This window comes from Chanodichthys erythropterus, chromosome 8, assembly GCF_024489055.1.
Source record: "Chanodichthys erythropterus isolate Z2021 chromosome 8, ASM2448905v1, whole genome shotgun sequence".
NCBI classification, from domain to species: Eukaryota; Metazoa; Chordata; class Actinopteri; order Cypriniformes; family Xenocyprididae; genus Chanodichthys; species Chanodichthys erythropterus.
Genome location: NC_090228.1, coordinates 27863877 through 27878138, shown reverse-complemented (window position 1 = coordinate 27878138; position 14262 = coordinate 27863877). Strand labels below are relative to the sequence as shown.

The window sequence follows — 14262 nt, the reverse complement described above, 5'->3', positions numbered from 1 at the left end:
TCACACAGATCTTCAACAGATCACTGGAGCTGTGCGAAGTCCCCTCATGCTTCAAACGCTCCACCATCATCCCCATCCCAAAGAAACCCAAAATCACTGGACTAAATGACTACAGACCTGTGGCTCTAACGTCTGTGGCCATGAAGTCATTTGAAAGACTGGTTCTGGCTTTTCTGAAGGACATCACTGGACCCTTACTGGACCCCCTGCAGTTTGCTTACCGAGCAAACAGGTCTGTGGATGATGCAGTCAATATGGGACTGCATTATGTTCTCCAGCATCTGGACAGACCAGGGACTTATGTGAGGATCCTGTTTGTGGACTTCAGCTCTGCTTTTAACACCATTGTCCCATCACTCCTCCAGCCTAAACTAACTCAGCTCTCCGTGCCCACCTCTGTCTGTCAGTGGATCACCAGCTTCCTGACAGACAGGCAGCAGCTAGTGAGGCTGGGAAAATTCTCATCCAGCACCCTCACCATCAGCACCGGCGCCCCTCAGGGCTGTGTTCTCTCCCCACTGCTCTTCTCCCTCTACACAAACGACTGCACCTCTAAAGACCCCTCTGTCAAGCTCCTGAAGTTTGCGGATGACACCACACTGATCGGCCTCATCCAGGACGGTGACGAGTCTGCTTACAGACTGGAGGTTGAACAGCTGGCTGTCTGGTGCAGTCTTAACAACCTGGAGCTCAACACGCTCAAGACAGTGGAGATGACCGTGGACTTCAGGAGAAACCCCCCTGCTCTTTCCCCACTCACCATCATGAACAGCACTGTGGCAGCAGTGGAGTCATTCAGGTTCCTGGGCACCACCATCTCCCAGGACCTGAAGTGGGACAACCACATTGAGTCCATTGTGAAAAAGGCCCAGCAGAGGTTGTACTTCCTTCGCCAGCTGAGGAAGTTCAACCTACCACAGGAGCTGCTGAAACGGTTCTACTCTGCCATCATTGAATCCATCCTCTGCACTTCAATTACCATCTGGTTCAGCTCAGCTACCAAATCTGACCTCAGAAGACTACAGAGGGTAGTCCGGTCTGCTGAGCGAATCATTGGCACAACCCTCCCCACTCTCCAAGAACTGTACTTATCCAGAGTGAGAAAAAGGGCAAAGAAGATCACTCTGGACCCCTCACATCCAGCACACTCCCTCTTTGAACTGTTGCCATCCGGTCGACGCTACAGAGCCCTGAGCACCAGAACGACCAGACACAGGAACAGTTTCTTCCCTCAAGCAATCCATCTCATGAACACTTAACAAACACGGAACACATAACACTATTACACATTATTTACTTAAAACACTTATTTATATCTCAATTTGCACACATAATTGTACATACAATTGTCTATAATATATATTGTCTTTTGGTTTTTTTTTTTTTTTTTTTTTTTTTTTTTTTTGCACTTTGTCTATCTTGTAAATTTGTATATTATTATTTTATTCTTTTTATTATGTGTCTTGTCTTGTCGCTGTCACTCTGTTGCACTGTGGAGCTTCTGTCACTAAAACAAATTCCTAGTATGTGTAAACAACATACCTGGCAATAAAGCTCTTTCTGATTCTGATTCTGATTCTGATCTTAGCTGTGTGTTTATAAATAATTAACTTAATGGGAAATAAATAAATAAATAAAGCATTTAAACTCAAACCTCAGAATCTCCAGCTTACTGCTCTTCAGCCCATCAGAAAGAAGCCTCACTCCCGAATCCTGTAGGTCATTGTTACTCAGGTCCAGCTCTCTCAGGAAGTTTGAGGATTGTAGAACTGATGACAAACTCTCACAACACTGAGCAGTGAGATTACAGGTGGAAAATCTGAACAATAAAAACAAAATGTAATTGCATACAGAATCAATCTTAGCAGTGTGTTTTTAAAGGTGCCCTAGAACACTTTTTCACAAAACAAGATTTTTTTTTAACTGACTATTTTGGTGCACTTCCTGCCCCCGAGCTCGCGACTCTATAATACATTGCATAAACAAAGTTCACACAGTTAATATAACCCTCAAAATGGATTTTTACAAAGTGTTTGTCATGCTTGCTGCATGCATGCATCAGTTCATGTAAGTATAGTATTTATTTGGATGTTTACATTTGATTCTGAATGAGTTTGAGGCTATGCTCCGTGGCTAACGGGCTAAAGCTAACATTGCACACTGTTGGAGAGATTTATAAAGAATAAAGTTGTGTTTATGAAGTATACAGACTGCAAGTGTTTAAAAATTGTCTCTGAATACAGTAAGAAATGATGGTAACGTTAACCACATTTAACAGTACATTAGCAACATGCTAACGAAACATTTAGAAAGACAATTTACAAATATCACTAAAAATATTATGTTATCATGGATCATGTCAGTTATTATTGCTCCATCTGCTATTTTTCGCCATTGTCCTTGCTTGCTTACCAGCATAACATCTGATAATTCAGTTGTGCACAGATCCAGACATCTAATGTCTAATGCCTTGAACATGGGCTGGCATATGCAAACATTGGGGTGTACATATTAATGATCCCGACTGTTGCGTAACAGTCTGTGTTATGTTGAGATTCGCCTGTTCTTAGGAGGTCTTTTAAACAAATGAGATTTACATAAGGAGGAAACAATGGTGTTTGAGACTCATTGTATGTCATTTCCATGTACTGAACTCTTGTTATTCAACTATGCCAAGGTAAATTTAATTTTCAATTCTATGGCACCTTTAAATAATTAACTTAATGGAAAAATAAATAAATAAATAAAGCATTTAAACTCAAACCTCAGTATCTCCAGCTGACAGTTTGGACTTTTTAGTCCATCAGAAAGAAGCCTCACTCCTGAATCCTGTATGTCATTGTTACTCAGGTCCAGGTCTCTCAGGAAGTTTGAGGATTGTAGAACTGATGAGAAACTCTTACAGCACTGAGCAGTGAGCTTACAGCACTGTAGCCTGTGTAGCGCACAACAACAATCAGTGATATCAATGCTTCTTAAGTAGTGTTTATAATCTAGATCATAGATAAATTGAAAAAAACCTTTGACTGTAGAATAAAACATCAAACCTGTATTTTTTTTTTTTTTTTTAATTTACGATACAATTAAGAATATTAAAAAGGGTAAAACTCAGGTTCAACTTGTCTGATGGTGGAGACAATTTGTCATTTAATATTATCACGCACATTGATTTACATTTACATGTATTCTTTTTTTCTGAACTGTCTAGGTCAACAAGTCATCCATGTAAAAAGAAGTCCCAACTACAAAAGACCAAAAGTGCATATAAATGAATGTAAAGAAGACTCTTACAGTGCTTTTCTTGTGTTTTTGATCACTGGCAGCAGTCTTATCACTGCTTCATCAGATCTTCTGTATTTCTGCAGTTCAAACTTCTCTTGAGTCTCTTCTGACATCAGGAGCACAAACACCAGACCAGACCACTGAGCAGAGGAGAGATTCTGTGCTGAAAGATTTCCTGAGCTCAGGTTTTTCTGGATTTCCTCCACAAAGTCATCTTTCAGTTCACTCAGACAGTGGAAGAGATTGATGATCCTCTCCACTGATTCCTCCTTCTCTATTTTCTTTTTGATATAATCAACAGTGCTTTTCATTTTCTCTGTTTTGAGTTCCAGTTCTGGCACTAATTCCTTCAGGTCACTCTGATTGGACTCCAGAGAGAGACCCAGGAGGAACCGGAGGAAAAGGTCCAGGTGTCCGTTCTCGCTTTGTAAAGCCTTGTTGATTGCACCCATATGAAGCTGAAACTGTGTCTTTCTGGACAGTGTCCATGTCAGTTTTTCTCTCTGGGACTGAAAAAGTAGCTTTGCTTTCTTATCTTTGCTAATCAAAAACACATAGAGAGCAGCAAGGAATTCCTGGATGCTGAGATGAATGAAGCTGTAAACGTTTCTTGCTGAAACAGCTTTATCCTCCTGAAAGATCTGAGTGCATAACCCAGAGAACACCGACCCTTCACTGACATCTAGTCCACATTCCTCAAGATCTTCTTTGTAGAAAATCAGATTTCCTTTCTCCAGCTGTTGAAAGGCCAGTTTCCCAAGCTTTAGGATAATCTCATCAAAAGACCTGGAATTGGCTTTAGGCTCAGGGTCACCACTGTATTTTGCTGTCATCTGTTGCTGCTGAGTAAGTAAGAAGCTTGTGTACATCCCTGTGAGAGTTGTGGGTGTTTTGTCATTGCTCTCTCGAGCCAGTAGAGGCTGAAGAACAGTGAGAGAGATCCAGCAGAAGACGGGGATGTGGCACATGATGTACAGGCTCCTGGATTTCCTGATATGACGGATGATGTTTCCAGCAACCTCAGGACTGCTGTTTTTGTTGAAGTATTGCTCTTTCTGCTCATCATTGAATCCTCGCACCTCTGTCACCTGATCAATGTAGTCTCGGGGTATCAGACTGGCTGATGCTGGCCTGGATGTGATCCAGATGAGAGCAGAAGGAACCAGATGTGTCTTAATGAGGTTTGTTATTATCTTACTCAATGTTGTTTTTTCTTTAACATCTGTAAATCCGTCATCCTGTTTAAAGTTCAAAGGGAAGCGACATTCATCCAGACCATCAAAGATGAACATGATTTTACCGTCACCATCAGGAAGAGAGGGCAGTTCTTCAGGACTATTAAAGAAGTATTTTTTAAGAAGTCCTATAAGACTGTACTCTTCTTTAATCAAATTCAGTCTACGGAATGGAAGAGGGAAAATTAAGGCAATATCCTGATTTTTTGTTCCTTCAGCCCAGTCAAGGATGAATTTATTGACAGAGACTGTTTTTCCTACCCCTGCAATGCCCATTGTCAGCACTCTTCTGTTTCGATGACCCTCGTGGACTTCAAAAATGTTATTGCACTGGATTGGTGTGTCCTTGGCATCAAATTGTTTGAATTCAATCTGTCTCACCTCATGCTCACTGAGTATTCCTCCAGTCTCATTCTCCACCACATATAGATCAGTGTAAATATTGTTCAGGTATTTCTGATGACCAGTCTGAGAATTACCGACCAATATTCGTTCATACTGCTGTTTTAATTTGACCTTCAGTCTGAGGCTGATCTCATGAAGAGCAGCTGTATTGTCCTCTGCAGTTGAGCCTTTGAGAAAGAGGGAAAAATTAGCAAGCAAATCTTTATCAGTTTTTAAATAAAATAATAAAATCTTAATGTAAATTCTAATTTAGTCTGTAATTCCTATTAAAATAATAACTACCACACATTAGTGGTGGGATCAATGCATTGCGATTCTCTGTCCAATGATTCTGGATAGATTCTGAGCTGAAGTTTTTACCCACAGATGCGCAATGATGCTGCGTGTGCTTTATGCGCGAGCGTGAAGCTCAGCTTCTATAGGAATGAACTGAATACTCTCCCTCTGCTCCGTGAGTCTGCGACAGTGGACGCACACTGTCAGACTGTCTCGTGACAGGTGTTCGAAATGCCAAGAATCACAAAACTCCAATCTTATTGGCCGACGACAGCCTATGACGTCATACGGTGCAAACCGTGACGTATAAAGGGACCGCCTGAGGAAGCAGTCAACATCTTCTCGTCTTTTCGGGACTGTCTTGTTCGTGCCATTGTTTCACAAACTTCGGTAGGAAATTACTCCATTTATGTCTGCAAACGTTCAGGAGAATGTGTTCATCCATGTCTCAGGGAACCAGGGTTACATCTGTAACCTGAGACGATTTCTTCCTTCTTCATGCTTCAAATAAGGAGGGAAAATCTTCATTCTACAAGCCGCAGGAAGGTAAGCTGGGTCCATATTTTTATGTTTATAAAAAGTGTAGACCTTGTTTTTCCTGTATAGCTTTCCTGAGCATGTAGTCAGTAAAGTTTGAAGGGGTTCTTTTGGGCAAAATAACTGTAGCATTAGGTTGGCTAGTTTTCATAACATGCAGGCCGCTTTATGGCCGCTATTTTGTAGCCTCCTATGTTAGAGTAGCTTCTCAGCTAATACTTTATTTTGGTTTGAGTTAGCACTCGTCGCTTCAGTTATTTGTGTACAGGATGGCTTGTCGGCCGCCTGACACTGTTTGCTTGCAGTGCTTCATTTTCTCCTCATATTTGAAGGTTTCAAAATGAAGCCCAAACTTTGCTTGGCCCATTAGGCCTTAGCTAGCAGCTAGGCTAGAGCTAGGTTTAGGTGTTTGTTTGTTACATCACCCTTACTATTACTATTCCTGTGAGGTTGTATAGTTCCTAGTTCTGGCCTCCTCCTGAGGGAGTTGTATGCCCATTTCCCGTTCGATGTGAAAATGTAGGTGCTATGGCTGAGGTTAACAGCTAAGGTTATAGGCTGTTATTAGCCTTCCTGGTGCTGTTTTTCCCAGGTGGTAGGCCTTTATCTTCGAGAAGATGAGTTATGCAGTGCTGCTAGGCCCCACTTTTTAGAACTTTTGTCATGCTTATAATGTCTTCACATGAGCCCCTTGAATTATATTCAAGTTTCAGATTACGATGCTAAATATTTTAGCTTTCGTTCTCTAGGGTTCATTACAGATCTCAGATCTGTTCTGTGAAACATTTATCCTGTTTGGATGGCATGTATTACAAAGCATTTGCATTTGCTTTGTGGTTCTAAGCTTTAACCCTACATACGTATGTGAGCTTACTCTAGTGCTGCCACAGGTTAGCGCCTGTTTCTGTGATAGCAGGCTGTGATTATCCTCTATCTATGAACATGGTGTTTTGTTGTACTCCCCGGTTAGGGTTTGTGTTTCACTGAGTGCATCACCTGTTGGACTGCACACTCAGTGTAGAGAGTCTTATTCTGGTTAGAATAGTATGATCTCTGCTAGCTCCCAGTCGATCATGACCACAGCAGCTGTTTTGCATTTGCTGTTAGATTGTTGGCTCTTTATTGTAGCCTCTTTCTTAATACAGCTTGTTTTTTGTTGGTTTACGATCACGAGTTTGCCCACGTATTTTAGCACTGCCTCAGGCTTATGCTTTACGTTGTTTGAGGTGGTAGGCCTTCCTTAGACCGTGATAGCATATTTATGTATACTGGGTACATTGCCTGTTGGAATGTGTAGACTTAAGCTCAGGTTGTGTAGCTAGTTACCCACAGTTATCGTGTAGGGTCTAGAGCTGGTCCCCTTTGAGCTTGGGCCCTTTATATGACCACTGGCTGGCGCCACATGGTGCTAAAAGAAGTAGGCCTTGCCAGGCCTCCTTTGAAGCCTCTGTGCTGGCCCAGTTGGGTTGGTTATATCTAGACTCATTCCATGGTTGAGTCGTGTCTTATGACTCATGCCGCCATCGGCCACGCCTACCTCCATATGAATAGGCCCTAGGTCAGGCCTCTCATTAAGTTCTGTGGCATAGTGTGTACTTTTCCTATTGTACTCCTCTCGCTTACAGAGTAAAAGGTGCTTTTACGGAGTATATTTTCTGAGTGGCTTGCCTCTCGAGGTGAGCTCCTGTATTAAAACCAACTGTTTGTCTGGTTTTATGCATTTGCTTCCTTGAGCTTGGTTTCCTTTAGCTCTTTAGCTACCTTGTTTGCTACTCTGTTCTATTTTGCTCCTAGAACTTTAGTGGCCGCTAGCTGACGCCGCGTACGAAAGGTAGGCCTTAAGGCCCTCATTTGGGAGCTTTCTCAAGGTTTTTCTCTCTGACAATTTTATTGAAGCAGGCTGGCCGGGGCTCGGACTGACTGATGACCTCCTTTGTAGTCGGTCTGTTTAGCCTGAACCTCGATAACACTGCCACGAGCTGATGCCACGTGTCTGCTGAGGTTATAGGCCCATGGGGCCTTCTTTAGCACGTGATGGCGTACGCTGTACTCCTCTTGCTTAAAGAGTAGAAGGGTGCTTTTACAGAGTACACTGCTCGTTGGATTGTGTTGGACGGGCTGTTTCATGGGCACTCACAGCTACCTAATTACTTGGTTGGTCATGTGCTCAGCATGTTATGTTTTCAGTCAAATGGCCTTATGGGCCATCCTGAAAACCACCTTATGGATTGGGTTCTTGTTGTAATATTAGTTAATTTATAGAACTTTAGTTATGTTGTATGCCCCTTCTGGTTGGCCTCCATGAATTTGTGCCTACGGTATGGTCTGTCTGTTAGGTTGAGCTTTATACTTCCCTTTGGGTTGACTATGTAATTGTGCTTAGCTCCCTAAGCTGGTCATTGGTTGTAGACTTCTGTGAAGTCTCCCGTTCAGACTGGCCCCAGGCTGGTTTGTACTCCCTTGTACCAAGGTTTTTCTAGTGCACAGCCTCCTCAGCGCTTTAATCAGAAGCTTAGTAGATCCTAGGACGAGTGGTTTATACTCCCCTCAATACGAGGATTTTTAGTGCTCAGCTGAGTTCCGCTCTCCAGGATGCCCATCTCTGCGCGTGGTTTTGAGTTGCTTACTGCCCTTTTGCAGTCATTCTTATCTGCTCTCCTCTTTGGAGATTGTGCCTTGGAGATTCTGTGTATCAGACAGGGCTGGCCCAGACTATGTTTGGCTTTCGCTAGATTAGTACGGCCTCCTTGGTGGCATTGGGGGTGACTTAGTTCCCATCTTGGTGGGACCTCGTCCTCTTGGGGCAGTCGTGGCCTAATGGATAGAGAGTCGGACTTGTAACCCAAAGGTCATGGGTTCGAGTCTCAAGTCCGGCAGGGATTGTCGGTGAGGGGAGTGAATGTCCAGCCCTCCCCCCACCCTCAATACCACGACTGAGGGGAGACCCTTGAGCAAGGCACCATACCCCCAACTGCTCCCCGGGCGCCGCAGCAATGGCTGCCCACTGCTCCGGGTGTTCACTGCTGTGTGTGTGCACTTGGATGGGTTAAATGCAGAGCACAAATTCCAAGTATGGGTCACCATACTTGGCCACATGTCACTTCACTATCTAGTGACTGGCCAGGTTTCCGTTTGATTTCCTGGCCACATTCCCTTTAAGGGACCACTTTCCACGGATTGCTGGTCCCAGACGCCTTGAGCAGCCTTGGAAGGCTTTCTTCGGAAGGCCTCTTTTAGGCTCAGGCCATAGGAAATACTGTCACTGACAGCCTTGGGGGGGAGTTGCTCCCGGCTTTTCTCTGGAACTGCTGGACATTTGTCCAGACATTTGGCATGCACTCTCCTTTAGCATGGTGGCGTGGGTATATCATTCCCCATTTGCGGTAAATGCAGAGTTGAGTTCCCTTTCGAAAGGGAACGTCTCAGGTTACGTATGTAACCATGGTTCCCTGAGAACAGGGAACGAGGCTCTGCATTGCCCTGCCATGCTTCGGGATGCCTGCTGAACAGTCCTTCAAAGACGAGTAGGTGTTAACTGCTTACTCAGGCGTTCCCTTTATACGTCATGGTTCGCGCCGTATGACATCATAGGCTGTCGCCGGCCAATAGGATTGGAGTTTTGTGTTTCTTGGCATTTTGAACACCTGTCACGAGTGACGGTTCCCCATATGCGGTAAACACAGAGTCTCGTTCCCTGTTCTCAGGGAACCATGGTTACATACGTAACCTGAGATGGTTTATTAGAGGTTGAATTCAAATCAAATACTGCCAAGCTCGTACAGAACAAAACCTAACAGATCAGTCAGATCATCAGGATCAAGTCATTTAGAAATACCAAGGGTTCACTCAAAGCAAAGAGAGTCTGCTTTTAGCGTTACGCCAGCCGCAGCTGGAACCAGCTTCCAGAAGAGATCAGGTGTGCTCCAACAGTAAAATAAAGCATTACCACAAACTATTAGTTTATAGTTAATTCATAGTTAATATATTATACAGTAGTTTCTACATTGTTAACATATTAATAGGCTATATACAAATATTGAGTTTTCCATTCAGTCACTGTAATTTGTTTAATAACCTGTAATAATGTTTAATAAGCTCAAATGTTAGATCTTTTTTATGCTTTGTTAACAACTTATTAACCGTAAATAGTTCCCACTTTAGATTAGATAAATGAAACTAATATATATATATATATATATATATATATATATATATATATATATATATATATATATATATATATATATAATATACATATACACATATATACACACATAATATATATATAATATTATTTTCAGGAGCTCAGTGAACTCAGTGTGGTACCGTGATAGGTTGCCGTCTGTGCAATAAGTCCATTCGTGAAATTTCCTCACTACTAAATATTCCACGGTCAACTGTTAGTGGAATTATAACAAAGTGGAAGCAATTGTGAACAAAATGTTGGCCAATCAAGAAGTCACAAATCTCTCTAATTCCCAGATCAGCTCCAGGGCCATATCTTTACTCAACAGGAGAAAGAGATCGTTACACGTAGGCCACAGGTCTCCAATCACCACCCTCTTTCTGCTCCCAGTCTTCAGATACTTTGAGTGGCGTTTTCAGTTAGTATATAAACAGTTGTTATTTAGCATTCATTAGAGAGAATCATTGAAGCTACAAGAGGATCTGCATACTGTAAGTGTTTTGCTGTCGTTTCTAGTTGATTTTAGTGCTGTATAGTTGCTTTACTGCTTGTTTACTGAGGTCACGTGGCAAATCGCGTTTGGTTTCGTTTGCTCTGAGTCAGTAAGGCGTGGTCAAAGCCAGCTTAGTATATAAACAGTTGTTATTTAGCATTCATTAGAGAGAATCATTGAAGCTACAAGAGGATCTGCATACTGTAAGTGTTTTGCTGTCGTTTCTAGTTGATTTTAGTGCTGTATAGTTGCTTTACTGCTTGTTTACTGAGGTCACGTGGCAAATCGCGTTTGGTTTCGTTTGCTCTGAGTCAGTAAGGCGTGGTCAAAGCCAGCTTAGTATATAAACAGTTGTTATTTAGCATTCATTAGAGAGAATCATTGAAGCTACAAGAGGATCTGCATACTGTAAGTGTTTTGCTGTCGTTTCTAGTTGATTTTAGTGCTGTATAGTTGCTTCACTGCTTGTTTACTGAGGTCACGTGGCAAATCGCGTTTGGTTTCGTTTGCTCTGAGTCAGTAAGGCGTGGTCAAAGCCAGCTTAGTATATAAACAGTTGTTATTTAGCATTCATTAGAGAGAATCATTGAAGCTACAAGAGGATCTGCATACTGTAAGTGTTTTGCTGTCGTTTCTAGTTGATTTTAGTGCTGTATAGTTGCTTTACTGCTTGTTTACTGAGGTCACGTGGCAAATCGCGTTTGGTTTCGTTTGCTCTGAGTCAGTAAGGCGTGGTCAAAGCCAGCTTAGTATATAAACAGTTGTTATTTAGCATTCATTAGAGAGAATCATTGAAGCTACAAGAGGATCTGCATACTGTAAGTGTTTTGCTGTCGTTTCTAGTTGATTTTAGTGCTGTATAGTTGCTTTACTGCTTGTTTACTGAGGTCACGTGGCAAATCGCGTTTGGTTTCGTTTGCTCTGAGTCAGTAAGGCGTGGTCAAAGCCAGCTTAGTATATAAACAGTTGTTATTTAGCATTCATTAGAGAGAATCATTGAAGCTACAAGAGGATCTGCATACTGTAAGTGTTTTGCTGTCGTTTCTAGTTGATTTTAGTGCTGTATAGTTGCTTTACTGCTTGTTTACTGAGGTCACGTGGCAAATCGCGTTTGGTTTCGTTTGCTCTGAGTCAGTAAGGCGTGGTCTGCTGAACTAACGTTGTAATAAGCTGGTATAAGTGCACAGTGTACCGCGGCAGCGGACGCGGCAGCCCTCATGTGAAGCCCTCCTCGTGTGAAGACCGAAGAGTGTAAAGACCAGCGACTCTACCTGTGCGACTCTACCTGTGCGACTCTACCTGTGCGACTCTACCTGTGCGACTCTACCTGTGCGACTCTACCTGTGCGACTCTACCTGTGCGACTCTACCTGTGCGACTCTACCTGTGCGACTCCACCGAGCAACGACACCGACAAGGCACTTGAGTATTGCTCTTTTCTTTCTTTCCTCTTTATACCGTGTGTTCTTGTCTGTCTTTTGACTTGTTTTAGATATGTGCTTCCAAATTCCCACTATTACTAACCCTCGTAAATAGCATGCTACACGCTGTAACCAGCGCAACCATAACAACCTGCGTTCTTTACCCATGTCACCTAGTACATTGTTTTCTATTTCGATTGGGCTCTGGAATTGTCAGTCTGCTGTCAACAAAGCAGAGTTCATCACAGCTATTGCTACTTATTCAGATCTCCATCTCATGGCTCTGACTGAGACATGGATCAAACCAGAGGACACTGCCACACCAGCAGCCCTCTCCTCTAATTTCACTTTCTCTCACACCTCACGCCAGATTGGGAGGGGTGGTGGTACTGGTTTGCTTATGTCCAATGAATGGAAGTTCAATCCTTTACCATCTCTCTCTGAAAATGGCTCATTTGAATCACATGCAATTACCATCACCTACCCTACCAAAATTCATGTTGTAGTTGTCTATCGTCCCCCAGGTCAGCTAGGTAACTTCTTGGAGGAGTTGGATGTGTTACTCTCATCCTTCCCTGAGGATGGCACTCCTCTGCTAGTACTTGGTGACTTCAACATCCATCTAGACAAACCTCAGGCTGCTGACTTCCACACGCTGCTTGCCTCATTTGATCTCAAGCGAGTGGCTACCTCAGCTACCCACAAATCAGGTAACCAATTGGACCTCATCTACACACGCTGTGGCTCCACCGACAATACACTGGTTACTCCACTACACACCTCAGACCACTTTCTCATTACTTTCACACTCAACCTGACCCCCAACTCATCACACACCCCACCACACGTCACTTTTCGGCGAAACCTACGCTCCCTCTCACCATCTCATCTATCCTCTTCGGTCTCATCCACACTTCCTCCCGCTAACCAATTCTCATCAATGGACACTAACACTGCTACTGACACTCTCTGCACCACTCTATCATCCTGCTTAGATGATTTCTGCCCCCTCTTAACCAGACCAGCCCGCGCCACCCCTCTGCCCCCTGGCTCTCTGATGTTCTCCGTGAGCATCGGTCTAGACTCAGGGCTGCAGAGAGGAAGTGGCGCAAATCTAAAAATCCTACTGACCTTAGCTTATATCAGTCACTCCTTTCTTCTTTCTCTACTAATGTCACCAATGCTAAAACCTCCTACTATCACACTAAAATTAACAACTCAAATGACTCCCGAACACTTTTCAAAACCTTCTCTTCTCTTCTTTGCCCTCCTCCCCTCCCTCCCACATCAGTTCTTACAGCTGATGACTTTGCCACTTTCTTCACACATAAAATAACAACCATCAGCGGCCAATTCTCCACACCACACACTGACAAGAACATCTTAATTGAAAACACACAAATTCTCCCCTCCTTCTCCATGCTTTCTGAGGCAGATGTTTCCAAACTCATTCTTTCCAATCACCCTACTACCTGTCCGCTAGACCCTATCCCCACTCCTCTTCTTCAGGCCATCTCCTCCTCAATTCTACCTGCACTCACTCACATTATCAATTCCTCCCTTCACACTGGAACATTTCCCACAGCTTTTAAGCAGGCTAGGATTACCCCACTGCTTAAGAAACCCACTCTGAATCCAGCTCTTTTAGAAAACTACAGACCAGTATCCCTTCTTCCTTTCATTGCTAAGACACTTGAGAGAGTTGTATTCAACCAACTGTCTACTTATCTCTCACAGAACAACCTCCTTGACAACCACCAGTCTGGTTTCAAGAGTGGCCACTCTACTGAGACTGCCCTGCTCTCAATCACTGAAGCCCTGAGACTGGCACGAGCATCTTCAAAATCATCAGTACTCATCTTGCTGGACCTGTCTGCTGCCTTTGACACAGTGAACCACCAGATCCTCCTGTCTACACTCATGTCGAAGGGCATCACGGGAACCGCGCTCCAGTGGTTCGAGTCTTACCTCTCAGGTAGGTCCTTCAGGGTATCTTGGAGAGGTGAGGTGTCCAAGTCACATCATCTTGCTACTGGGGTACCTCAGGGCTCTGTGCTTGGTCCACTTCTCTTCTCCATCTACACGTCATCACTAGGATCGGTCATTCAGGATCATGGTTTCTCCCATCACTGTTATGCTGATGACACACAACTCTACCTCTCATTCCAACCAGATGATCCGACGGTTGCTGGTCGCATCACAGCCTGCCTGACAGCCATTTCTGCCTGGATGAAGGACCACCACCTCCAACTCAACCTTGAAAAAACGGAACTGCTTGTGATCGGTGCAAACCCAACACTTCATCACAACCTTTCAGTTCAACTTGGGTCTTCAACCATCACTCCTTCCAGGACAGCCAGAAACCTTGGAGTGGTGATGGATGCTGGTCTAACCTTCACAGATCATGTTGCAGCAACGACCCGGTCCT

General features: G+C 43.5%; 1 protein-coding gene across 3 annotated transcripts in view; it reads right to left on the bottom strand.

Moving 5' to 3' along the window:
- Positions 1-14262, bottom strand: part of LOC137024667 (NACHT, LRR and PYD domains-containing protein 12-like) — a 192114-nt gene that overhangs the window by 27080 nt on the left and 150772 nt on the right. The window contains exons 5-7 of one of the 3 annotated variants that reach the window (XM_067392464.1): positions 3292-5089; positions 2765-2935; positions 1655-1819 (exon numbers count right to left, since the gene is read on the bottom strand). In XM_067392464.1, the coding sequence (XP_067248565.1) occupies positions 1655-1819; positions 2765-2935; positions 3292-5089 (2134 nt within the window). The remainder of the gene's footprint in view (positions 1-1654; positions 1820-2764; positions 2936-3291; positions 5090-14262) is intronic. The other 2 variants (XM_067392463.1, XM_067392465.1) reach the window with 2 other exon arrangements.